Source organism: Egretta garzetta, unplaced genomic scaffold (genome assembly GCF_000687185.1).
Source record: "Egretta garzetta isolate BGI_Z169 unplaced genomic scaffold, ASM68718v1 scaffold404, whole genome shotgun sequence".
NCBI lineage: Eukaryota > Metazoa > Chordata > Aves > Pelecaniformes > Ardeidae > Egretta > Egretta garzetta.
Genome location: NW_009259323.1, coordinates 1,530,917 through 1,558,455, shown reverse-complemented (window position 1 = coordinate 1,558,455; position 27,539 = coordinate 1,530,917). Strand labels below are relative to the sequence as shown.

The 27,539-nt window shown below is 56.8% G+C and overlaps 1 protein-coding gene across 1 annotated transcript in view; it reads right to left on the bottom strand.

The window, feature by feature from the left end:
• The window catches only part of NLGN3 (neuroligin 3), a 21,193-nt gene extending 1,546 nt beyond the window's left edge, over window positions 1-19,647 (bottom strand). The window contains exons 1-6 of the mRNA XM_035892138.1: window positions 19,170-19,647; window positions 18,016-18,075; window positions 10,983-11,042; window positions 8,168-8,317; window positions 6,279-6,464; window positions 4-551 (exon numbers count right to left, since the gene is read on the bottom strand). Coding sequence (XP_035748031.1) covers window positions 4-551; window positions 6,279-6,464; window positions 8,168-8,317; window positions 10,983-11,042; window positions 18,016-18,075; window positions 19,170-19,647 — 1,482 coding nt within the window. The remainder of the gene's footprint in view (window positions 1-3; window positions 552-6,278; window positions 6,465-8,167; window positions 8,318-10,982; window positions 11,043-18,015; window positions 18,076-19,169) is intronic.
• Window positions 19,648-27,539: the final 7,892 nt, after the last annotated feature.

The following is a 27,539-nucleotide window of genomic DNA, read 5'->3' as shown; positions in this document are numbered from 1 at the left end:
CACCGATGGCTCCACCCACTGGTGGTCAGTGAAGAGGGCCACCAGAGTCTTGCGACGTGTCTCGGGGTTGTCCCTGTCAGCCCAGTCCGTGTACATGAACTTGATGGTCTCCCGCAAGGTGTCCTTGCCCTCAGGGTAGCCGTACAGGTTGTCTACGAAATTGGAAACTGAGTAGTCAAAGTCACTGCCTGAAACGCCATCCTCAGGGTCCACCACACCCTCCACAAACTTTAGCCCCTCGCCCTGGTTGACCCCCAGCATGATATCGTAGTTGAGGAACTCGCCCTGCTCCATCAGGATCTCCGGGTCATCTGGGATCACATCCCCATCAATGACCGGCCCAAAGGCCACATGGTAGCGAGCTGGCTGGATGTCTTGCTCCACCAGCTCCTTGGCACTCTTCTGCCGCAGACAGTCCACCATGTCCACTGTGTCCAGCACATTGCAGCCCACCTTGTCAGCCAGCATGCTGGTGTACTTCACAGGCTGGTAGTTCACCGCCCAGCTGGAAAGTGCGGAGCCACTCTGGATGATAGCTCTCTGGAAGAGACCTGCAAGACAGGCAAGGAACAGAGGAAGCTCGCAGCAGGGTGAGTGCCATTCCAACACCCCAGTGCTGCAGTGCAGGATGCAGCATGATGAAGGCATTGATGCCCTTGGACTCCTGCAAGGATCCAGCCCTCCAGCCCGCACTTGGCCTTGACCTGGGCTGTGCTGCTCGTTAAGCCGGGCTCGCATAGGGGGCTCAGCTCAGGGTCACCATGAAGGTGGCAGGGTGACCAGCTGGGAATGCAGTGGGTGCTCCTGGCAGCAGCCAGGGGTTGCTGTGCTCCTCAAGGATCCCATTGCAGGGAATAGCCCAGCATCCCTCTGTCCCGGTGCGGGGAGCAGAGGAGCCATGGTTGCATCACAGCCTGTCCTTTCTGAGCAGCCCACACTGTCCCAGCTGCCCCCAGCTCAGCGTGATCCTCCAGCACAGGGTGGCATCAGCTTCACTGAGCAGCCAGGGCAGGCTGGCAGCAGTGGGAGGGTTAACGCCTTCTCGGGGCCACTTAACCCTGGATGTCCCACCCCACCGCTTTGTCAGGGTCCCCCTCATCCCCCCCTCCCAGCCACTTCCTGCCCAGCTGGGGCTGCTCAGTGCCAATCCGGCCGCAGGAGCACGCTGCCAGATGCACAAAGAGGGCCTTTCTGCCACCGGGAACACAGAGGGAGTGGACTTTCGCCCTGGAAAACGGGGCCACAAAGGCTCTGGCCCAGGCAGAGGAATGCGTGGCTGCGCTCCAGCCCCATGTCAATGGCGCTTGTGCTCAGAATACAAAGGGTGGTGAGGAAGCGGAGCCTCCGCGGTGGTGAAAGGCAGCCAGGCTTGGGGTGCACCCTGGGGTCCCTGCTCTCTGGCCAGCCCTCTCCTGCACCCGGAGTGCTGCCTGCACCCTCACCAGACTCTGGCACTTGCTTGCCGCGAGAGACTGTCTCAGGCAGTCCCCAAACAGTGCTGGTGCAGAAGCGTGGTGGTCACAGGGCTGCCCCAGACCCCCTGAAACATGGAGCGCCTGTGTGAGACCCCCTGTGCAGCCAAGGCCGTGCCACTCTGCAGGGGAGCATGCACCTTCCTGCAGTAGAAGTGTTTGGAGGTTCCTGGCTCCCGGCCACCATGTCCACAGCTCTTGTCTGCACGCACAGTCCTCGCTCTGCCAAGTACCTGACGTACAGTCCCATGCACTAGGACAAAGAGAAGTCACAAGCTCTGTTTGACACCTCCTGGTGCCCTAGAAAGCCGTATCCAGCCTACAGGCTGGAGACTGGCCATGGGTTTGCTTGCTCTGCACCATCATCCACATTCCAAAGAGCCAGGATGGGGGTTCCCTGGCTCCCAGGAGATGCCATCCCAGCAGCAGCCATTGCTCCCTGCCAGTAGCATCACTTCCCAGACAGACCCAGGCTGGGCTCTGTCCCTGCCTGCCCCTGCCTGGGGAAGCACAGGCAGCTGGTGTCACCAACAGTGGGCCATGTCCCTGATGGAGCCCCTTCACTGTGTCTCTGCATGGCCATGTCCTGACACAAGAGGACCTAGGACCAGACCTGCCATGTTCTCCCCCTCCAGGCCAGCATCCAGCTGAAGCCCAGAAAGCACCCCAGGGAGGTATCACCTGCTGGGGCCCAGGCAGGAAGATGCAGCTCTGCCTTGCCTGGCTGCTCGCCCCTGAGGTGAGGTTCCCAAGGCACTCCACGTCCTGCGGAGCTGGCTGACACGGCACAGCAGAGCCAAGCGGTGAGACCAGGCCTCTGCTGGAGGGTGCCTGCTGCTGCAGGCTGTCCCTAGCTCATGATTTCCACTTTGCTTTGCACAGTAGCTGAGACTGGAAACACCTCTGGGGTTGTCTGGGCCAAGCCCTGCTCAAAGCAGGGTGCTGGGTGCCTTGTCCAGCTGAGGTCTGAGCATCCCTGGAGCTGGCAGCGAAAGGGCAGCAGCCCCCGTGGAGCCAGAGATGGGGCAAAGGAAGCACAAGAGGTTTGCCCGGCAGCAACTGCTCCTGCCCCAGCTGGGGAGAGAAGCAGCGCTTTGGTCCTTGGCGAGGAGTCTGCCTGCCTACAAGGGCTAAGGCTGGCAGGGGAGCTGTGGGTCTCCCCAGCAGCCAGACACAGCGTGCACTGCACCAGCCTCCAGTGACTGCCTCTTGCAGAGCTTGGCAGAGCAGGCACAAATTAGCAGCTTCATTAATAGCTCTTGATCACTATAAGTATTATTTTGATACAATAAAAACAAAACCGCCTGGTCTGCAGGCTGCATCTTAGCTCAGCTCCCCCACTGTGCCCCAGAGCTGGCTACCCCATCCCTGGGGAGATGTGTGCTCCAGCACAGGGGTTTTTTTGAGGTCATTTTATGGCCATTTGCTTTGATGCAACACTGGCTGCAGCACTGAGTGCTCCCCTCCTGCCTCATGGCATTTATGGCCAGCAGCAGCTCCCTTGCCTCAGCAGTGAGGGTGCCAGGCACCCAGCACCGCTGCAATGCACGGGGGACCACACCACAGGCATTGGGGCTGGATGGGCAGCAAAGGACATGGCACGTAGGTGCAGGTTTTAGTGGCAGAAAGCCTAGTGTCACCTGAAAAGTGCTATACTGGCACAACAGTATTTTTCAGGGCCGGAAAGTCAGGAAGCAGCCTCTCCAATCCACCCCCAGCCTCTCTCCATACTGCTCCCTCCATCCCAGGCCTGTACAAGCAGTAGGGGACACCTGAGCAGCCAAGCACACAGTCCTGCTTCCAAGGAGGTGTCACCATTTGGCCATGAAAACCAGTCTGCAGCCTTGGGGCTGCCCTGCTAGAAGCACCCAGTCCCAGAGAGGAGAATCCTGGACCAAGGGCACCTCCCCGCAATCCCCACCTGCCTCCCAGGCACTCCTGTGATGGAGAGGAGCACCTCAAGAAGTATCACAAATGGATTACACCCAGAGTAATGGGTGCACCCAATGGGAACACCTCCCCCACATTTCACATTCAGTATGGGCAGAGAAAACCTTTTTTCTTTCTACAGGAGCATTTAGCCTGTAAAAGACTCCCCACTCCTGTGCCCGTGCTGCCCAGGGTGCCTGCACAAGGGCAGGAGGCGTACAGAGCCCCAGGTATCCACACAGGGATGGCACGGCACCACGCTGGCCCCCGCAGCCACAGAGCAGCCCAGGCCCTGCCGAGTCTGCAAATGCTCCTTTCCTACACACTGCTCAATTTATCATCTAACACAAACGAAGCATCCTCTGGCTTTAACTGTCAAAAGCATCTCCTCCTTTGGGCTAGAGAGCTGCTGCCTGCCCTGCACGCCTTTGGGATAGCTGGGAATCCTATCCCAAGAGCCCTAAAAGTGGTGAGGGCAGCCCTAGTCCTGCCCTGCTCTGGCATTGCAACATTGGCAGTAGCTCTGTAGGTATAACTCACATTTTCCATGTTCTTGAGCATAGTCTAGTCTAATACCCATGAATATTTGTCCAAGACACCTGAAAAGGATGGAGCAATAGCCCCAGGAACATCCTACTCAGGAGGTGGCATAGGGTAGCAGGACGACAGAGGGGCTGACTCCAGGCACCAGGCACAGACTGAGCACAAGTGTCCTGAGTACCCTGGGATGGCAGGGAAAGGGACTCGTCCAGAACAGACATGCCCTGAGTGGGCAACAGCAGCTCCATACATGCTGCCAGGGCTGGATCACTTCAGCTTTACCTGCCTCTTTGTTTCTCCCTGCTTTATTCAAACATGGCAGGGCACCAGTGACGATGACAGCAGAGCCAGCAAGCTGCAGGGCAGTCATGGAAAGCCAGGGACCACCATGGACTTAATGTGGGAGCGCCCAAGCTGACAGCTTTTGGGAAACAGCTGCCCACCAGCTCCAGACATGCCTCTGCTGTTGGGTCTGTGGGGCAGAGCATCCCCTGAGCTCTGGTCCTTGGGGCACTATGGGGAGCCCAGCAGTGGGAGCAGCCACCCCGAGAGCAGGAGCACTCTGCACAGGGGGGGTTGGTGCTGGCGGTGCCATGGGCTCTGGCACAGAGGCACCATGGAGTACTGGTGGGCTCCAGAGCCAGCTTGGGATATCCTACCACCCAGGACACTCTGGAGCTCCTCTGCATACTCTGATCCCGTGGGCCATGGCAGCATGTCTCAGCCTCTCTGCCTCAGTTTTCTGGGCCATCTAAGGAGAGGCTGGCAGCCAGCTGCGACTGCTGGGAACCCTGGTGGGCAGCAGGGATGGGTGCAGAGCTGCGGGCAGCCTGTCAGCCCCACTCTTGTCCCTGGGGAAGGGCCACCAGTGGGAAACAGAGCCCAGCATGGCAATGGGTCTCTGCGTGGATGCGTGCTCACCACAGGGCAAGTGGTTTTCTGGAATCAGGCAGGTTTAACCAAAAGGGCAGCTGGAGAAATCTGGGAGAAGAGAGTAGCTTCGGGCTTGCCTTTGACTCCATGGTGAACTGCCAGCATCAAGCCCTGTGCCAGGTCTGGGCTCAGCGTGGTGCTGCCCCACTCCCCACCATGAGCACAGGTTCTGCCAGCTCTCACCACAGCTAACGCCTGCCTTGTGCTGGCCTGCAGCACCTGCAAACCTCCACATTGAATACTACCAAGCAGACCATGATGCTGGTGCTGTTGCAGCAACCTTTGCAGCAGCCGGGGCTGAGATCATTCCTGCTTTCAATATTGAGGCAATCACTCCATCGACAGCTCCCAGGGCTGGGGGAAGGCTGCTCTGGACAGTGCCAGCCTCCTCCTATACACCCTCTGCTATACCATAAGCTCTGCTGAAGTTCTGAAAGGTCTCCTTCATTCCTGTGCAGTTCCCAGGCTGCTGAGCAGGGCTGCAGCTCTTCACAATGGCTTCAAGTGCAGTTTTGTGCGTGTCTCTGAGGTGCAGACTCATACCCATGTCCACTGCTCACGTGTCCCTTTCTCCCCTTCACCACGCTTGGTGACACAGCACTGGAAGAGAGCTGCACCCTCATATAAAACCCCTGGGACCAAGTCCCTGGCAGGTTCATCCCCTGTAAACCACATCCAGTTCAGGCTTTGCTCCTGCGATTTCCTTTAGGAAGTTTATCGAGAACACCTCTACTCCCATGGTTATTTTTCCCCAATGCTCAATAGGTCTTTGCAGGTGGTTCACATGCATTTGCTCTTATACCAATGCAATCTTTTAGTGTAAATAATTCCTTTCTTTATCTAGAGAAAACACTCTGCTATATTTACAGTTATCAATCATATAATTTCCACCCATGTTTTGCTTGTTGCAGCACTTCCAGCTCTCACAGTCTCACAAGATGGGGCCCTCCATCCCTCCCCAGGCTCAGGTCTGGCTTCCCCTCTAGTCCAGTACGAAGAATGCCTTTCCTAGCACTGAGATCTGTGCTCCCCATGTCCTGCATGATGCCCTACAGCCCCTCCACACCTGCACGTGGGCGAGCCCGGGTGCCTGGGCAGGGTGCCACAGGAGGGGTCCCCACCTCTCCCTATGCCCAGGTGCTGGCCCCGGGCTGCAGCCCTGAATGCTGGGAGCACCAGCTCCATCCCTGGCACCCACGTGCTTTGCTGCTGGTCTCTCCCTGCCCACAATGAGAAGGTTTTTCTTCCCAGCCCTGGGTCAGGCTCTCATCAGTGACTAATTAAAAAGCAGCCCTTACTTTGCTAGGGTGGCTGGCAGTACCCAGGCAGGCTCCCTTCCCAGGGTTAGCATCAGCAAGGCACTTGTTCACAGCTGCAGCATCCTCAGGCACAGCTGGCACCTACCTTCAGAGTGGTGGGAGAGGGTGAGCAGGCTGACGCAGGAGGCACCAATGCCGGAGCCGAAGACGGTGATCCGCAAGGGATCTCCCCCAAAGAAGGCGATGTTCTCGCTGACCCAGCGCAGCGCCTGTATCTGGTCCAGCAGCCCGTAATTGCCCTTGGCAGCCTGGTCGCCCGTGCTCAGGAACCCTGCAGGCCAAGGGGAGCCCAGTTAGGGATGAGGAAGCAGGGGGTGTCCTGACCTCCGACTCCGCTTCCTCAGGCCTAGGGGAGCTTCTATGAGACCCTGTCCCACCACAACATGAGACCCCACTACCAAGAGAGTCCTGTGAACTGTAAGCTGGAGCAGGGACACCACCGAACTCTTTCCCCCCTCTGCACAGCACAGAGGGGTGAAAGGCTGTGAGTGCAGCTGCAAGCCCCAGGGACCCTCTCCAGCCAACTGCAAGCAGTGACAGGGTGATGGACACGAAGCTCTGTCCTACCCATACCATCAACTGGGCTAATAACGAGTCAAGACATCTCACACATGCTCCAAGGACAGCCAAGAAAGCACCGGTGGCTGCAGGCAAGCTGAGTGAGTGCACAGCAAATGCTTTCCATGGACAAGTGTGGCTCACAGGAGGCTCTATAAATGTAAGGAGGTGGGCTGGGCAGAGAGGAACCGACTGCAGCTTAAAATATGAAGGCTCTCAGTGAGGAAGATGCTGAGAAATGCTTTCAATAGCAAAGGGAACACCCAAGATAAGCTATCAGTGTTTTGTCTGCAAAGCAGGAAGCCAAAACCATGGTCCTGAAGTAAAATCCAGGGTGGTAACCTCAGCAGGCAGGGAGCATGCCGGTGCTGCTCTGGCAACTGGAGGTGCTCTGGCCAGGCATGCTGCAGCATTTCAATGGAGATCATGATGGCACTATTTAAGTCTTACTTCATATTGTGACTTATGTATCTTAAATTTGCACCTATCCCTCTTAAAGGCCTGGATTTTAATATTGAAAGGTTCCAAATAGGCTTGTTTTTACTGAAAAGCCTATTTTCTACCACATAACTGCCATCATCCCCAAGATACTATGGGGTCCAGAGGCTGTCAGAGGGATGTCCTGCCCCAGGTACCAGCTGGGAGCCCAGCTGCCCAGGCCACGCCAGGCTGGATGGCTAGGAAAATAGCTGGCCCTGCCAGCAGCTTGGCTGGAAAAGAGCTCTCCCCAGACATCTACACTCCTTGTTCTCCCTGCTGCAAAGGGAGGCAGAAGTGATGCTCCAGGCAAATCTCCTGTGTCCCAGCCACTGGTGGTTTCTGCTGCAGCAGGTAGGGGACCACACTGCCTTTTGACCCTGTGTCTCCATTTCGCTTCTCTAGGTCACCAGGGCTTGTGAAAATGGGACTGCTGCTTTCCTCTATACGGCACCTGACAGCCTTTGGTGACCCCCTCTGCAGGCAGCCAGGCTGCACTGGGCAGCTATGGGGGTCCCAGCAGCTCAAACGGCTTGGAGGCAGCCCATGCCCAGGGAGGGAGAGGCAGCCAGGCAGAACCTGCTGGAGCTCACTGCTCTGAGCCTTCTCAGGAGGAGATGCTGGGTAAACACATTTATTATTTATTTAACCGCAGACCAACATTTGATTTCAGCTGAGCCAGGTTGTGTAAATGAGCTTGGAGGGGGCCGGTGCCAGGAGCCAGACCTCGCTGCGACCACCCACTGGGGCACTGCCACGTGGCACCCCGCTCAGCGGCCAGGGCAAGGGCAGGGGCAGCACCAGCAGTGCAGCCCCCATCCCTCTGGGCCCCATGCCCACCACCACCCTTTCCCAGCTGGTTCAAGCCCCATCAGCCGTGGGGGCTCATCCCACTGCCCAGCTGTGCTGGTGGCACAGCCCGCACCAGCCAGCCCATACCGAGCACTCCAACGCGGTAGTTCAGGGTGATGACAATCACATTCCCGTAGCTGGCCAGGACGCTGCCGTCTATCATGTTCCCTGTGCCTTCCATGTACGAGCCACCATGGATATACACCATCACCGGCTTGGCCCCGCTGTCCCGGATGTCTGGAAGGAGAGGTGGTTAAACACAGGACCCCACCAATGGCCGCAGCACCCTGCCCAACAGGCAGACCAAGGACAAGGGCAATGCCAGCTGCCAGGACCAGGGAGGGGGCTTAGGAGCCAAACCCAGAGCTCTCCTGGGGGCCACAGCATGGACTTCCAAAGCTGACCACCACTGAACCAACCCCACCAGCCCCTCTCCGGGTGGTGGCAGCTGCTGCACTGTCCCCACACTTCCGTCCCCTTGTGGGGTCTCAGCACATGCAGGAGAGATGCTGGCTAGACCTGGCTGTTCTTCCTCAGAGCCAGGCTCTGGCTGCGTGCGAGAGCCAGACCAGCAGCATCTCTGTTGCAGGTGGGAGTTGCAGAGTCCAGCCCAAGGATGCAGCCCCACGTCCTGTCTTTGGCTGGATCCAAGCCCTCTGCTCTGGGAGTCCTGGAAGCTGGCATTGCAGGGGGGCAGGGATGGGGGTGTGCAGGACCTGGAAGGCGGTGGGGCACTGGTGGGTCTGACTCTCCCACCCCCTCGCTTCCCATCCTCCTGGGAAGGCAGAAACCTGCCGGCTGCCTGGATGTGAACCCATGGCACCCCAGTGCCCAGACACAGACATTGTGATGAGGTAGACAGTGTGTGCACGTGTGAGTGTCAGGGAGGTGAGCACGGCGTCCAGACAAGGACAGGGCATGAGTCATGGAGCGAGGATGGGGAATGGGACCCTGAGGGCTGGGGAGGAAGGACTGTGGGAGCCCATGGGAGAGGGAGCAGCCACGCTCCCTCGCTGGGCCTGGGCATGAGGGAAGAACACCCATACACTCGGCTCCTGGTGCCTCTCGCCCACATTACATGGAGGAGGCGGTTGCGCCCGTTGTGGAGTTGGTGCCAGGTCCCACGTGCCTGCGGTGCCCAGCCCTCTCCTGGGCTGGTGAGCCAGCACCAATGGACTTTGCCCTCCCTCATGCTCTCCTGCACCCGGCGCCTTGCTCAGGTGGACTGGCATCACCGGCTGGGGCTGCTCGGCCTCAGTTGCCCCGGCCAGCCACTGCTCCCACCCTCACTGGTGCACCGCACCGTCCTGGGAGCCAGCCCCCGCCACGGTCCCCCCCAGGGCTGGGCCTCCCAGGGCACAGCCACACCAACTCATCGGGGATTCCCAGCCGGGGTGGATATGCTCCCTTGCACCCACTTAACTCCTGCCCGTGTCCTCTCTTCCTTGTGGCTTGCCCATTGCAGGGGGCTGCAGGGCAGGCTGATGGGCACCTCTGGCCATCCCCACCTCCAGCTGTGGCCCATGGCATGGCTAAGGGTGGCCTCCCTCCTGTATAAAAAACCTCTTCCCTCCAGGAGAACGAGGATATGGCAAAACCTGTGCTGGCTTTTCATATTGCCAGGATGCAGCCAGGCAAATGTACAGACCAGGGGAGCAAAAAATGCTCGCAGCTTCTCTGGGACAGACATCGCCTGTGTGGCAGAGCTACGGCAGGACAACTCTTCCCAGGGTCACCTGCTTGAAATGCAAAGGGCAGGAACATTAGTGCCTGTGCCCATGTCCTCTCCTCCCTGCCACACACTCCCACCAATGCACAAAGGGACATCCTGGCAGCAGAACGGCAGCAATGTGCAGAGACGTACCAGGGAATAAAATGGCTCATAATCACTGCAGCACTCTTCAGTGTGCAGGGATTTTGCACAGTCAAGTCACTTAGGCTGAATGCCAGTTTATGCCCTGATACAAGAGATCCAGGGCAACAGGTTAGTGGGAGAAAACAATGGAGTTTTGGTACTGCCAAGGAAAAAGCTTTTCATCTGTTTCCCAGTTCCTAAACACCATCTGCCAGGACGTGCTCGAGCTGCCCTGGGACTCCTGCACACCATGAGGTTTTACTGTCCTCGGCACATTAGAACTGCACCCTGGCCGACCCTTCCTCCTGCCTCCTCTTCACATCCCTGCAGCCAAACTCACCGACTCCATACCCTGCAGATGAACAAACCCGTTTTATTAAAAAGAGCTTATTCTGCAGCTTGCTTAGCCCTGGCGTACATCTAGAATGACATCTGCTTGAAAGCGCACTTGCTCTGCCTTGGCTGGTAGTGATGCTCTGGTTGCAAGCAAGACCTCACTCACGTTGGGTGGAGAAGGAGAGAAGTTAACAGAACCATGTCCGAGCAGACCTTGGGTCTCCTGGGCACGGCCAGGTACCCTGGGGGTACCAAGGGTGCCAAGCTGCTGGCACAGCCACCTTGTGGTGGTGTCCACGGCAGGACCAGGCAAGGGTGGACGGGGAGGTCACCGGCTCCCAGCTGCATGTCAGCAACTCCAGAGGGATGAGGCTGGAAGTGGGATGTGACCGGGCTCGGGGTGAAATGGGCCCAGGTGCCCGAGGGCTCCTCTCCTCCCAAGCTACCATGCTTCCTCCCTGCCCTCACTCAAGCAGAGTGGGAGCAAACTTCTCCTAAAGCAAAAAACCCCCACGAGTTTCTCCCCCACCCCGTCTGGAGGAGGGGAAGGGCCTGGGCGCCCTGCACAGCCGGCCAGCCTGCCCCCCACCCCGCGCAGCTGCCCAGCACGGCAGACAGACACACACGGGGCTCCCTGGGGATGGCAGCGGATGGCGGGCAAACGGAGTTGCTTTGCGTGTCATGCAGTGGCAGCCTCGAGCACAGAAATACCTTCGTCTTCATCCCCGTCATTATCCGCTAAGTCCTCGCCCTGTTTCTTAGCGCTGGCTCCTAGGGACCAAACACGAGGAGACAGAACAAAAAGGAAAACAAAAGGAAACAAAAACAAAACAAAACAAAAAAAAACAAAAAACAAAAGAGAATTCAAAAATAGCATGATAGCAGAGATGGTGGGGCCAGGCCTGTGCCCCACAGCACTGCTGGCTACTCACACTGCACCTCTCCCAGAGCCAGGGTGGCACAGGGTGCAGGCAGGACTGCCCTGGGAGCTGCGCCAGGATGCGATTTCACCTGGACCCCTTCCCAGATCCTCCCTGGGGAGTGCCGGGGCAGCAGGGAGGAGGAGAGCGGGCCTGGGGCAGCATCAGCACTGGTGGCAGATCAGCCTCTCAAAGCAGTCGCCAATCCTCCTGCATCCCAGCCTGGACCCCGCCTGATCACACACCCTCAGCTCCCTGTGCCAGGGCAAGGCTCCCTCTCCTACTGCCTGGGTGCAAGCAGGAGCCCTGCTCCCAGCTCTGCTGTCACGGGGACAATCATCCCCCGCCACCAGCAGAACCCATATGAAGGGTTGCCCTGGGTGACCACTGACCACCAGCTGGGGTCCTGCCCGTCACGCCCTTGCAGTGCATGGCCCCTTGTTGTGCCTGCTATGGTTATACTGCAAACCACCATGCTGCGGTATGAGGCCACCATGGCATGCTGCAGGCAGCCATCACGAAAGGTGCTTCCCTGCGCTGCTTGGCTCGGTCCTGTACCAACTCCCTTCTTAAAAGACTAGTTGCATGGTTCACTGAGGATTGCAAAGGCACCGACCAGCTTGCCCTGAACAAGGCAGAACCCTAAAAATAACGATTTCAGTAACATCCTGAATGCTTTCCAGTTGTTGCATGGCCCTTATCAAATCCGTGGTGCAAGGGCATGGACCAGACCAGCAGCCCCAGCCCAGCACTTGTGGGATGCTGTTGCAGGTGGCATGCACTGAGCGTGGAGCTTCCTGAGCTGCATGCAGCCAGCATGAGCCAGGAGAGGTGGCCTGCGGGCTGGCAGGGAGCAGATGTGGTGCAGACCTGTACCGAGGCCCTGTTGCTGCAAAGGGCTGTGTGCCCTTGTGGGTATGAAGCCAAATGATACCATCCCTGCACCCTGCAACCCCAAATTTCAGGAAGCGGCTGTGCTCTCCCTATCCCCTATGAGCTGCAGACCAGCACGTGCGGGCCCCTGCTCCCTAATCCCTGCACCAAAAAAGTTCCCCAGGTGATGATGACCTCGGGGTGACAGCAGGGTTTCCCCTGAGCAGGACTGCCCACGCTGTGCCCACACTGCTCAGCAACCTCCCCCAGATGTGCAGGGCTCCAAGGTCCCGCCGGGCACCCAGCTGCTCCCAGGGCCCCACTGCTATCACCAACTGTCCCCATCGCAGCAAGGGTTTTGCACAGCCTCCAGCAAGGTTCCTGCAAGTGAGGGGCAGCCCCACAGCTGGATGAAGCTACAAGAAGTTGAGCATGCAACTGGCTGGGAAGATGAAATCAGGGAGTCGTCCTTACTGCCACTCTGGGAGCGGAATCCTGCAGGTGACACAGGTGGTGGATAACAGACACAGCAGCATGGAGGGGGGACAAGATTTGAATTTAAAAGGAATTTGTGATGGGGGAGTGAGAAGTCTGAAACAGCTGCGGGGCAGCTCCACCAGGGCAAGAGGCTTGTGTAATGCTTTAAGCAGCCATGACCTGCTGGAGAAAGTCTGGAGGAGCAACGACCAGAAGTCTAGAAAAATCCAGCAGGCAAGAAAAGTTTTCAGGAGGCTGGGTCACGCAAATCCTGGGAGGAGAGGAGAGATGGGAGCTACAGCAGCATCCAGACACATGAAAGGCCACTATGAGGTGGTGAGGTGGAAGAGCAACTCCCTCTCTGCTAAACAGAGCACAGGCAGCCCCGGAGCTACATGAGGCAGGTTGAAGCTGGACAAGAAGAAAACCTGCCTGGTAGAAAGGGCAGGAAAGCACTGGAATAGGTGTCCTAGGGAGGTGTTTAAGACCAAGTGAGACACACTGCCAGGAAGAGGTGAGGTAGAGCTGCTCCTGCCTGCGGCAGGGATGATCAGCTGTCTCCAGAGCCATCCTGATTTTCTCCAACTCAGAGTTCACCTCCCGACTTACCTGCTCCATGTCCCAGCCCTGCCTCCTCACCTCCTGCTTTGCAACCCAGCCGTCCTCTGAGCTCCTCACATCACTCTCCCGTTTTCACCCAATGCCACCTCTAGCCCTGATACCTCTCACCCCAGCACCCCAGCCCCAGCATCCCCCCCTTCTGCTGCGTCCTTCCCATGTGCTCCTCCCCAGCCCACCCACCAGCTGCACACTTGGCTGGGTACGTGCAGCTGCCCAGCCTCTTCCCAAGAGGCTGCAGGCTTGACCTACTGCATCTTCATTAGGAAGAGCTGCAAGCCCAGAAAGCACTTAAATGATGAAGTACTCATGCAATATTTGCTAACCAGTGCTATGCGCCAACCTCCTTGGTACTGCTCAGGGATAGGGATTTTTCTCCAATGAAGACCACAGGCAAGTGAGCCTTCATCCACACTGTGCTTCAGAGCTGGGAAGCTGATCACAGGCAGCTGGAGATCCCTTTCCACTGCTGAGGGTGCTGGTGCTGTTAAAGGCCTGGGACTGGCCAGGCTGCAGCCCTCCAGCCTGGTCTCCTTCAGGGGACAAAGGTCTCCATGCAGACAGGGATGGAGGAACCAGCTATGAGGAGCTGTCAGGCTGTAACAGAGGGCATTGGACAATATTCCTGTGATCTGAGCAACTGTTCTGGCTGAGCAGGGACGGATCTGGCTGGAGACTGCCGCCCCAGAGCTTAGGGATGGCTGGGACAAGCCTAAAGCAATCTGAGCTTCACGCACCGCAGAAGGGACAGTAGAAAGCAGCGCTGGGAAGCTAAGCGAAGCAGAAGTGCAGTAATGCAGGCCAGGGGGAAGGGGAACAGCGGTGGCATGTGTGCGTGGCAGATGCAAAGCATGAGCCTTCCCCAGCAGCAGAAAGGTGCCAGGGTGGCTGGGGTTATGGCTAACACAGGCTGCTGCAACCAAGCGGGCTTTTTGCCTCTTGCTACGTTGTTCACCCCCACAGCTTCACTTCCCTTACCCATCTCTTGCACGTTGCTCCATTACCTCCCTCCACCAGTTATTGCTATGTTCAAGGACACCCGTCCCAGAGATCTTCCTCCACACTGGCAAAGACCACCGCACAGAGGCCGCAGCACCTACTGTCACGGGGATGGGTTTAAGCTTGTGGATTCACAGATGGAAAAACCCAAAGGACTCAAGGCTCTTGCTCTCCTTACCCACCAAAAACTCCCTCTACCAACCCAGTGTGAATGCCTGTTGTGCTGCTTCACTTTAAGCTGACTGCAAAGTGACATCGTTCAGGCCGATAGGAAGGATGCATATGCTCTTATCTGAAGGCTCTAGGAAGATTTAAGCTCAAGTTCAGTAAAAAATAGAATCACTTTCCCTGAAACAGGGGCATCCACTCCGGATTTATGCTATCTTAAGTACACCATGCCAACAGCACTGACACCAGTGCAAACAGAGATAAAGGAGGGCGAGGCACCTCGGTCCTTGGGCCCTTTGTGCTCAGCATGGTGCAAATAAGTGAAGAGCAGGAGCCTGAGCTGACACCTTTCCAGAGCCAAATGCCTGCTCAGGGTGGTTGTGGGTAGCCCCAGCACCCCCTCCTCAGTGCAAGCTCCCCAGGGCACCTGCTTCCACTCAGCAGCCACAATGCTGCAGGGAGCAGGAGCCCGCAGCAGCACTGCCACCATGTCTGATGGCCACATGCACGCAGAGGGACACATGCTGGTGGCCACACCGGCTCAGGTACTTCTCCTGGAGCAAGAAGGAATGGGACTGAGACTGATGATGGCCATTGAACCTGCTGCTGCACAGCCCCAAGGGCAGGGGCAGCTCCCCTGGGACCTGTGTCAGGTGGCCCCTCCAACCATCAGCCCTTGCTCCAGGACTGCAGCGAACCTTGGTGCTGCCCTGCCCTCCCTGTCCCTGGGTGATGCAGAGAAGTTATCTCCATCCTTGAGTGGACTCCATAAAAGCACCACATCTTCTCACGCTCTGCTGCCTCCACCAGCACAAACACCCACCCTCACCTTTGCAAATCGCTCCCTGGAGCAGAAATGGAGTGCCAGGGGGGTGGTCTGCTCCCTGCCAGCCCTGCAAAGTAGCAGGCTCCACAGGAGACTGGTGAGAAGCCTTCCAGCCAGGGAGTACTGCAGAAGTCACACAGCCATAGGAAAGCCTCAGCTGGTACTCGGACAACTTTGCTTCTTGGAAGGCAATGGAGAAGCCACAATGCTTTTCCCGAAGAGCAGCCAAAACACATCCCAAGCCCAGGTGTTGCTGGGAGCCCCTCTCACGAAGCAGAGCAAGATGCTGGACCAGCACATTTGTCTCTGCAGCACTGCAGACTCTGCACAGCCCCAGACAGAGAGATGAGGGCAGTTGCCAGTAAAAATCAGGGAGGGTTGCTACGTGCAGGGCAGCCACACTTTTCCTCTCCAAAAATGGCATCCATCTCCTCATGCCCGGTAGCAAGGCCTGCCCAGGCTGGTGGTGAAGGGAAGGGGAAGGCATCCCAGCACCCACCACAACATGCAGAGGCCAGAAGTGTTGGTAGCACGAAGCAGAGCTGTGTTTTGCACATAGGTACTGTACTGGGGGTGTGTGTACATGCTCTTCAGGTGGGCAGCTGAGCCTCAGCACTGTCAGCCCCCCAGCACTGTGCATGGTGAATTATTCTCAAAGCACCGCTGCCCTACCTTGCTCCCAGAGAAGGGACCAATGTGTGTGGAAGAAATGGGCATGTTGGAAATTTCCATATAGGAAACTATTGAGGGCAACTGGGCAGGGAAACAGGGATGTTTTTCTGTCCCAGGGATAAATTCTGCTAAATTCTCAGTCCTTTGGCTGCTATGAAATACACTGAAGTTAGGGGTGGCAGAAATAATGAAAATTCCAGTAAGGTGGGAACTGAGGCATTCTGAATCGCCACAGTACTGCACAGTTGCCCGCTTTGTGAGAGGAGAGCTTATTCAGTGCTCATATGTGGCTTTAGAAACAATAATCAAGAATAGTCCAGAACGAGCCGATGTTCAGATGACACACAGCCTAAGGAAATCAGCACTGCAGGTGCATTATCCTCACCCCAAACATTACTAACCCAGGGTACATGACGAGGGGCGGGAAGCATCCATGTCTCATCACAAGTGACTCAATTAATTTGAGCCAACAGCCACCAGAGCTGTGGATGGAGCTGAAGGGCAGCACTAGTGTCTGGGTGCTTTAATCCCCAGCATGTCACGCCTGGATGCCCAAATGGCAGGCACTGGGGATCCGCTGGTCCATGAGTCAGCAGAGCCTGGCGGGGGCAGACCAGAGGCAACCACAGATGGGTTGCAAAGAAAGCCTGCCCGTGAGCAGAACCAGCAGGGAGAGAAAACCAGGAGATGGGTGTGCTCAAGGTGTTTCACCATGCCTTACGTTGTCCCCCTTCTCCAGATGTAACCCAGGCCTCGATTCCCTGGCCCCAGCCATAGGGTTGGGGGCAGCGGGGGTCCACCAGCCCTGCCAGCCGGTGGGAGGGCCGGGAGAGGAAGCGCTTTGAAGTGGCTGGAGATCGCTGGCACAGCCGGCTCCGGAGGCAGCGTGCAGAGACTCCCTAATGCACCAGCCCTTTCAGGGGCAGCCTTGGAACTCAGAGAGATGGCGTGTGAATAGCCAGGACAACAACAGGAAAAGCAAAGCAAAGAAACCCAACAACAGAACTGGGGGAAATGGCTGGAAGGAAAGCAGTCCCCAAACCTCCAAGCCCAGCTGCGCCAGCCTTGCCAACCCCAGGGGCACAGGGAGGTGGAGGCTGGGATGCAGGGACCCCGCTACCGCAGGATGTCCAGGATGGCAGCCCCTGTCTGCCAGACACCCCCTCCCTGCACTGAGCCTTTCAGAAGAGCTTGGTTGCCCACCCACCCACACCTCCAACTTTGGGATGCACGGAGCAGCCCGGGCTCTCCCTGCCTGCAAGGGGGCTGTGTAGCAGGATGGGCGAAGTATCATGTCCAACAAGGGGCTCCCATTTGTACATCTCCACTCCCCAGCCCATGGTGCTGGGGCTGGCTGGGAACACAGGATGACTTTGGGACAAGGGGCTGCCCCTCTTGCTCCAAAGTGCAGCAGGATGAGCCCCACGCAGACCTGGGGATGGAGGCAAGGCGAAGTGGAGATGTGTCTGAACTAGAGGTGCTCAGCCACCTGCAGGGTGGCTGGGGCTCAGGGAGGGTGCTGGGCCAAGGGGTGGAAAGCAGATCTCACTGGCAGGGCCGGCAGAGGCATGGGGGTGTGAGCAGCAAGGAGCAGCCTTGGCAGGACCACGGGCTGGGGCAGAACATGGCAGCATTTACACAGCCAGGAGAGGTTTTATGCTTTTAACTGAGGAGCTTTGGATGCAATGGGGAAAGAACTCAGCCCAGGATGGGCTGCAGTCCCCAGTCACACAGGTGCTTCCCTGGGTGGGTCTGTACACCCCCAACGGGGGATGCACCCCTAAGGGATGGGTGCATTTAAGTGCTACCCGCCATCAGAGGCTCCCCCCTCATACCCAGGGGCTGGGAGACTGCTGGTGCCAGGGGGATGAAGACAGGAGCGTGGGCTCAGTCCAGGAGAAGCTGTTCTGAAAGGCCTGGAGCAATGTGAGCATCCTTCTCTGACCTGACCCCCAGACCTGCGCTCCCAGCCGGCACCAGTCCGGGCTCCGCCAGCTGGGGAGCGGAGGTGGCTGGAGCATCCTCTAAGCGAGAAGTGGGGTCAGCAGGGTGGGCTGCTTGGAGGGCCCGTGGTCTGGGTGGCGGCACAGAGAGGTGCCGGAGGAGCATGCCGCGGGCCAGGGGCCAGCCAGGCACCCTCTCTCTCTCTCTTTCCTCTCTGTGCCTCTCTGCCGGTCGGCTTGCTACATACCTCCTTTCCTACATATTTTCTTGTTGGGCTTTCGGGTGCATTCCTTGGAAATCCGTTTTACTGTAAAATGAATAAAAGACTACAAAATAACAGGAGGCTCCACTGGCGGGAGTGGGCATGCAATCACAACCACGCTGCCACCCTCCCACCACCCCCGGGACCGCGGGAGGTGGGGAGGGAGCGTCGCCGTGGGAGGAAAACTCTGGGCCAGTCGTGCTGGGCAGGAAGGAAGGCACGATGCATCCCATGGCTAGGGGTCCCATGGACAGAGGAGTGGAGCCAGCCGGCCTGGGAGGAGCCACCATCCCGCCAGGCTGCTCCGCCATGCGCAGCAGACCCGCTGCGGGTCCCTTCCAGCCCTCTGAAAATCCCCATGGGCTCCCGTTGCAGTGAGGCTGGGGCAGGTGTGCGGGCAGGCACTGCCTCCTCTTGCTCTCTACTTACAGTTCAGGTGGGATCCCCTACAAAGGAAAAGGTTAGACAAGGAGGCACCCAGCACTGCTCAGCCTCACCCCAACAGGACCATACCCCGTGGGTCCCCAGCACCCCAGGTTCATTGCTCTGCCGCTGTCCTGCCGGCGGACAGGGGAGCAGCCAAGCGATGCGCCTGCCGGTGCCCCCAACCTCCCGTCCATACCAGGGCCCAGAAAAGGGCTCCATGGTCCCTTCCTTGCCAGAGCATCTCCCCAGGGAGAGGCAGAGAGTGTTCCTCCCAGCCGCAGCCCAAGCCCACAACTAGCGCATGGACCTGGGGAGGGTGGGAAGGAGGGAGGAAGGACGAACCCGAACCAACTCAAGACAGAACCTGCCACTCGGCACCTGGGGAGCACAAACCAGCTTGTCGCTCTGTGGATCTACGGTCAGAGAGTCGGATTCAGATTTAGCAACACAAGAGAGGAACCCATGACAATGCCATGGAGGTGGAGGGGGAGGACCGGGAGGCGTGGAGGAGCAGGAGCACGCGAGACAGAGATGGCAGCTAAGGGCAAGAGGGTGAGCTGCGTGGCCAGAGAAAGCTTTCCACAAACAGACAGCATGCTGCAGGGTCCACAACCACATGCTTCAAACACAACACCCAGGTGAGACCAACCACTGCTGGGGAGGGGCGGAGTGGCCCCCCCCACCCTCCTGCAGGCACCCCAGCGGGGACTCACCATCCTCTGTGGGGATGTAGATGTTGAGGTACAGACAGTCCTCATTGGGGTCCTGGATGTACGTGGCTACAATATCCAAATTGGAGGTAAACCAGATGGGCAGCATGATCTCAGGAACAGCGTTGTGGATGTTCTGGGGGCAGACCGGCGAGAAGTGGGTAGCATTCCTGATGCCTGACCAGGATGGCGGCGGCTCAGGGGGCATGAACCTCTTTTCCCCAATGGGGGGGGCAGCGTAAGGCACCCCCAGGTACTGGTCCACGGGCCCCAGGATCTCGCTGGGCAGTGGCACGCGCACCCCCCGTAACTTCCCATAGTGCGTGTTGACTGTCGGTGAGTAGACCTGGCCCTCCATCTGCACAACCGCTGAGGCGAAGCTCAGGACCCAGAGGGCGAGACGCAGGTCCCAGCCGGCCACCAGCTCAGGCACTTGGAGAATAGGGGGCAAGAGGGGGCTTCTCCAGAGTATCAGCCACATCGTCCGGGAGGAACAGCACCAACATCCAGGCCTGAAGCTCCTGGGGCGAGGGCTCAGAGCATCCTCATCACGCCAAGCCTCCGATTTGCCCACCAGGAACAGACAGAGCAGGAGAGCCGTGAGTCAGGAGCGCGCAGCCCAGCCACACCTTCGGCTGGGTGAGTCGGACACACGGACGCAGGGAGATGTGCCACCGCTCCTCACAGCCTGCCAGCTGCCCGCTGCTGCCCGCCTGCCAACGGCCTGGCCCGGAGGGGAATGCTGATACTGTGGAGAGATGGAGGGAATTAACAGCAGACTTGCTCTGGGAAGAATCAAAGAGCTGTGGCGCAGAAGAAGCCAGGATCCCTCCCACCCATGGGTGCTCATTGGCTCTGCCACCACCCAGGCAGGTGGCTCTGGGAGCAGGCAAGCACAGGCAGCACAAAGTCGAGAACGTGAAGACATGCAGACTGCATCTGTTCATGCCTGCAGAACCCGTCCCCAGCACTCAGAGGCCAGCCCTGCCCCTGTCCTGTCCAGGTGAGCCCCACAGCTGCCCTGCATGGCATTGCGGTGCCCTTGCCTCATGCTGCAGGAGATTATGGGTGCCAAGATAAGCAGGACAGTGCCACTTCCCTGGCACTGTCCCTCCCCACGAGGAACCTGTTGGGCACCACCGCTGCCCAGCACAGCCCCTGCACAAGAGCCCGTTGGCATCTCTCCCTCCCGGCTGAGCTGGCGCCGCCTGCACTCCCATGCCACGTAGTGTGTGCTCCTCACCTCAGCTCCATCCCAGCAGTGCTCCCCTGTCCAGGTGCCACCACCCACCTCACACACCAGCAAATTAGACCCACGTGTCCTGTGTAGACACTCATCTTGCTACAAGCTCTCCAGCCAGCTTTCTCCCTCCAAGTGCCACTGGCCAAAGTAGCGAGGCCCCAGGCACAATCCGGGTGCTGGGTGGGCAAGATGGGAACAGCCAGAGTGCTTCTGGGCAGCGTCCCCCTGTGCCAGCACCGTAACCCCCCAGCCACCCGAGCAAGCCCCAGGGAGGCAGAGCTCTGCCCATGTCCCTACATTGGGCTGTCGGCAGCGGAGGGAGCAGATGTGGCAGCCCCCCATGGGCTCTGGGGGGAAGAGAAGGAGCTGCAGGCAGGCAGGGCAGGCAGCGGCTGCAGATGGGGACCTGGAGATGTATGTCAGTGAGCAGAGCTCCTGCGCCAGGGAGCCCTTGCTGGAGGCTGTGTGGATTTTCAGCGCTCTGCCCTTCACCTCCCCGCACCGCCTGTCACGTTCAGGGCTTATGTAAGGGCCCCCCCCGCCTCCCCCCACCAGCACCGCTGCTCCCAGGGGACCTGGGCAAGGGGAGCTATAGAGGCTGCGCTTGCCCGGGGCTCGCCCTCACCCCAGCTGGGCGAGGTCAGCTCCACACCTTGGCAGGAGGCTTTGCAGCCCGGTGCCCATTAAAAGGCACTGCTTGGTGGCAGGTCAGAGGATGCTCGGCCTGTTTCAGCCACATGTCCTTACCCTGGGAGAGATTGCAGCAGTGGCGGGGCACCTCCATTTTGCCCCAGAGCATCCTTACATGCCCACCCAGTAAATCTCTCTCAAGCTCAGAGGGGAGCAGAATTGCCTTGAAATTATTGGAGCACAAAATAAGGGCTGTATGCAGATGGGAGAACACGGCTCTGGTGGAGGCTCAGCTGGGCAGGGACTTCACAAATGGAGAACACCTTGTCCAATAAGGAAAATCCGCAGGAAGAAAAAAAAAAACAAAACACAGAGGGTATCTCAAATCTGCACTGCACATGTGCAGGCAATTCATTGCTGGTCATTAAGGAAATGGGCCCATGCTGTGCGTGCCCTCCTGATATGCCCAGGGAACACATCAGGCGAAGAAATCAGGGTATGACAGGCATAACAAGAAACACTTATCCCAGGAAATCATGTTACTGCATCCAGCCCGCCCAAGCAGCGAGGCCTCGCAGGGCTGAGCATGCAGGCACCTTTCCAGAGCCCGTGAAGGGACCACAGGCAATGCCAGACAAGGAGGGTGGTACAGATGATGGGGAGAAGCAGTTGCACCTACTGCCCCATCCACAGCACAGTGACGACCTGAAGGCTGAGCTATCATGACTGGGGCTGATCCTGCTCTCCCCCTGACCCCCATCACCTCTGCACATCATTCCCCTCCACCTCTTCCTGCCCTCCAGGCAGTGACAGAAACACACCCAGCGTGAGCACGACACTGCTGCATTATCCCCCAAATGGCTGCCAAAGCCTAAGAAACAAAAACCATTTATCCAGGGACAGAAATACAGCCGAGGCACCCAGACAGCCCAAGCTCTGCTCTGCCCCACCACTGTTTGGCTGGCCTGCTCTGCCTCCATCTCTGGAAAAAAGCCATAATCCATCTAATATTCCTTGCACCAATGTTCCTCCTTCAGCCGAGAACTGACCTTTGCCTAACAGCAACATTCCAGGGGCGCAATGATGGCCCAGGACCCCCCAAAGCTGCATATTCTCAAGTGGGATCTCAAAGGTGCTTCAGACCCACCGCTCTGCCTGACACTGCTGGGAGGCAAATCGTCCAGTGCAAATCTTCTGCTCAGGTTCCTTTGGGTACCACGTGTTAGAATAAAGCCAAATTATTAATGACTGTCATATCTAATTTGTATGACTGGAAGCTACAGGCAGGTTCCAGTCTTTACGATAGTGCCCACAACTCCCTGCAGAGCCATTTCAACTGACCCGTCATCGTTTTCTCTCTGCAGGAACACCACAGCCCTGCCAGCAGTGGCTTGCCAGCTGACTTCCCAACTCAAGAGCTTCCTTGGGGCTGCGGCCGGGGCTGCGGCCGCACGCTGCCATGGGCATTGCTGCTCCACCAACTCCTCTAGCCAAGCGATTTCACAGCACCAGGCAGTGCCACTCCGCAGCCTGCAGCTGCTCAGCTGGGCTGCGCACACCAGTCACTGCAAAATTAGGGCTGAATTCACCATCCACTTTGTGCCCTTGGGGAGGCTGCACACCAGGCATAACCACCCTGTCCTGGCACAATGAGGAATCTCTTTTTTTTTTTTTTTACACAACACAGCCAAAAATCAGCTTCTTGCCATAGCTCCTCATAATTATGTTATGATGATATTCTTTCGGGTTTTTGTTTAATCCTTATCCATGTTTTTTTTAATAGCTTTTAAAAACTATGGAAATCTGAAGATAAAAACCATAAGCTAAGATAGAATTAAAGTTCCAAGTACCTATCCTTAACTTAAATAAAATGATGCTACAGGACTTGCAACTGTCTCCAATTATGAGTTTAGAAAGAATCAGGCACAGAGGTGAGTTACATTAGCAATAGCCAAATATGTCCAGATACAGAGATGCACAGTTAAGACCCAGTAGCCCTGATGTTACCCTGGGGAGCCACGATGCCTTAACACTCAAATCCAGATCACGGTATTTTAACATTTTAACATTTGTAATTCCACATTTGGTTCTATCATTTTTTAAAGACTTTTTCCCTCCATCTGCCCCTGCAGCACAGAATAAAGGAGCCCAAACAATCTCAGCAACATGCTTCTAAGCCTTCCCATGCTTGAATTGTTTTTCAATTACAAACCCAAAAAATAACGCAAACCCTAAATCTGGAACTCCCTGGGTTTCAAATGCCACATTTGGGATGATTACAATACCCCCGTAACACATCTTATACCCTCATATTGCTTTTCTGTGCTCTGTGCTTTCTGCTGTAACTTCATGTTAACATAACATTTAGGATGGGAATTTAGCCTTAATTTAATATTGACAGACTGCCATGAAAGCCCGAGCTCAGCCCCCTTCACCAGGGGCTGCTGCATGCACCTTGCATCGCTGCCTGCTGCCTTAACAGCTCTTAAGCTTCCCCTTGGTCTTTCAAAGCATGCAAAATAACTGGGAGATCTGAGAAAGGACATTTTGTTCAGGGAAGTGATTTCCCTCGCATCCTATGGGAGGTGGGAGCAAAACTTCCCCAGTTTTGCCGCCTACAGCACTCCCGTTCTTCCCTCCAGCAGCAAAGCTAAATGCGTTCCCCAGCAAAGATGGCTGCTGCCTCCCTGCAGCCCCGCACCAGGAGGAGCCGTGCCTGCCAACTGGAAGGGAAACTGGGCCGGGCTGGGCATATATGGCCAAACTGGGGATGCTCAGACGAGCACACAGCGAGGAGCCGGGAGGATAAAGACACCGCAGGCATCCCAGGTTGCTATGCCAGACCGCTGGTGGGGTGAGCGGAGGAAGTGAGGCTGCTAGCTGTTAGGGATGTTATTCATGTGCTTTGGAAAACAAATGCTCTATCGGTATTTCCACAGCCGTACTGTCTGCCAGACGGCTCCCTCCTCTACAAGGAGATGCTCTCCATGGAAACCTGGGCAGGCGGGATTCTCTGGAAGCCTCCCTCGCAGATGCAGTCAGGCATCTCAACACCAGCCAGATGAGCCGGATCCACACCTTCCCTGGCAGGCAGCCGAGGAGGTGCAAAAAGCCAGCCTGCCTTCCTATCAGATCCTTCATCAGTGTCCAGCCTCCTGCCTCGGAGCACTCAGGCTGACCCAAGCCCAAGCTTATCACACTGATGCTGTATGTCCCATGTGGTCCAGAGCCAGGACCTCAAACCACCTGGCTGGCACGGATGGATGATCTCCACCCGACAGCAAGTGCATGGGATGTCTCTGCACCCTACAGACACTCTGCCTTGTGCATCTCTGCTCACCATCTGACCCATTTGTATCATGGTGAGAGGTAGCTGGGGGCCAGCCCATGCACCCCAGCACAGACATGTACCCAGTAAGCAGCATGAGAAACCTCTGCCTCCTCTTCCCCAAGGTGAGCAAGCTCCAAACCTTTCCACCAGCCTGTGCTCTGGGACCTCAGGCTGATGTTCAGCTCTCAGGCAGCAGCACCTGCCAGATGTGCTCCCCACCCTGCCAGCTGCTCTCCTCTGCTGGGCAGCAACCCTGGCTCTCACCAACCCCTGGTCCCATCCCACCTGGCCTGGGATGCTGCAGAAACCCCACAGGAAACCCTGGGGAGCACAGAAGCTGCAGGACAACTGGACTGATGTGCTTGTGTCCATGTGTTCCAGTGTTCCTGAATAGCATCCCTCTGTCAGCAGGTCTCAGCTCGCACCCTTTGATGCTTGTGGCCTGGGTTGATGCTCAAGGATAATACTACCAAGCAAAGTTGGTGCTTACGTGCTATAGATTGTGTCCAGTGGGTCTTTTTGACCCACCTCAGGCTACCCACCCATGCTACAGGCAAATGTTTCCCAGTCCCATAGCACTGTGGGAGCAATTCCCAGGACATCAGGTCCATCACAGAGCTGGTACACAGTAATAGATGATTACCAGTGGCTACACTGAAAAGGGACAAGTAGGGTTTCAGAAAGTTCTGCCCTGCTGCTGCTACTGCTCTGCTTTTCCACGAATGACCTAAATGACAGAACAGAGTGTGTTTTAAGATCTGCACATGACACCCAGTGCTTTGGAGGCCAGGATGGGTATTTGACACATGCCTGACAGACTGAGGAAAGGGCTGAGAGATGATGGGCAGGGCTGTAAGTCACTGGGAAGTAAAAAGCTGCACAAACAGACCACAGGAAAAAAGACAGAAGCATTTCTGCCAGAAGGGTCATAAGGGCTACAGGGAGTACAAACTGAACGTGAGCCAGCATGTCATTGCCACAAAAAAAGGCAAATACAGTAGGATGTGTGAAGGGCCAGCTTATAGAGACACGTGAAGTAATTACTCTACTCTCCTTTCAGCTCATAAAGGCACATCAAGTAATTATATTGTTCTCCTCCAGAGAACCAGTTCATTGCCCAAAAGATTTGGACCAACTGAGAAAGGCCACGGGAGACCAGCAAGACCACCAAAAAGCCTTGGACAAAAGCCTGGAAGAGTGGGGCTAGTCTAGACCAAACAAGTCAGATGATGCAGTTTTGTAACATGTAAAGGCCGCTGCAAAAACAGTCAGAACAGTCTGACATTGAACTTCATGCTAGGTGGGAAATACATTCACATTAAGAGAGTCAAGTGTACACCAGGAAAAGTTAAAGCGCCCCACGCTTATCTGCAAAGGCAGATGGATGGACCAAGCGACCCCTTGGCATCCCCTCCAGCCCAGTCTCCTACACTTCTCATCACTCTGGCTGGCAGCTCTGTCCCTGACCTCATTCGTTCAGCATTTGTCACCATCTGGGCAAACTACAGCCACCTTGACCACAAAGTTTTCAGTATTTAGGATGCTCTGACAGACCAGGACACTTAGGAGGCTTCCCAGCACTGTGGAGCCCATCACATGTGTTCTCCACTCTGTAGAGGTCTCCCCCAGAGTCTGGTATCCCCCATCTCACTCCCCTCCTAGAGGCATGTCTGCAGCACCTCTAATATCTAGGCACCACAGCCACTCTGATGGGACAGACAGAAAAACAGTCACAAAACTCACCCTTGTTTGCTTCAAGTGCAAGATACATCCCCATGACTTGCGTTTCCTAACTTCTACCCACAGCACCACCAATATTTAAAGCAAGCTGAACGTCAGAAGCCTACGAGACACTCCACTGAACATCCTTTGCCCTGGGGAGAGGATGAGAGAGCATGTGAGAAGTGTCAGTTAAGTTTCTCAATGCTGCAAGAACATATGTGGGACAGAAGCTCTTTGACAACTCCCAGACACGTGCCAAGATCCTTGAGAGCTCCCATTCAGAACAGAAGAATGTTACCCCAAATCCCTAGAAAAAGACAATTTCAAGTGCCACTTCTGCTGTGGTGCCAATGGCCTCCTGCTGCAATACGGCCTGTCCCCATTTGCTCCACGGCCTTTAACAAGTGCTTCATGAAGGAGCCAAGCCTGACTTGGGAAGGACACCAGGGGCAAAGCAGACCTTTCTGTTTCCCACACTTCAGCCTTTCCAGACATTTTTGGTGTTGAATGCCAGTACACTGTTTGATGCCCGTCTCCAGAAGGCACACCACCCAGCAGGTGAGATATCCTGGCTCATTTCCATCTCCTGTTTAGCATCAAAAGCTCCAAAAATGCAGGAGCTTTCTCAGTGTCACTGAGCTGAGACTGGCGATGCTGCTGAAGGACAGCCAGTGAGCAATGCAGCAAGGATGGTGTTGGGGTCAGCATCTAATACTGCCAATGCAAGCAGAGGGTGGCCTCTATAGAGGACCCAAGGAAAACCGTGCTTGAAAGCCTGGGCTCTTTAGGAGTGGGCTACAAGCTCATCTTGAGCTGGTCTAGATTTTGACTGACCTTCCCACTCACTGCTTCCTGGGAGCCTGATGGAAAGCTGTGGCAGGGCCACGTTGCAGAGCCAGCAGCTTGCTGTGTGAGCAAGAGGCTCTGCTGGGATGGATCTCTGGCTGTGAAGAGGGCAACAGCAGCAGCCTCTTGGTGGGCTGCTGGGTTTCCACGTGGCTCAGGGATAGCTGCTGGAAGTAGGCTGTTTAGTGCCACATTCTGGATAGACATAATCTGGATTATCTCACATTATGGCTTCCCTCACCCCAGCATGAAGAAACAGCGGCAGCTTTTCTCTCCCTCACCTTGCTGCTTGCACAGTTTCAATTTACAAATGCTTCCCTGCAGGGGCAGAGGTTAATGAGAACCACTGTCTAAACAGCAAACACAGTGCCCTGGCCTTGGCGCAGATATACACACACATGCTCCCCAGCCAGAACAACTGGCAGCGAAGGAAGAGAGCCTGACCCAGCCTGGAAGATCAAAGAGCCCCGGAGGAGGCTCTGGAAGACCCCGTGATGGGGTCGCGCACAGGACGCGGCATCGCTCTACCCCAGCCTGAACACGCCTGGTCCGGGCTGGCAGGACCGGCCACGGCGGGGCGGCGCTTTGTGCTGTTCCCCGG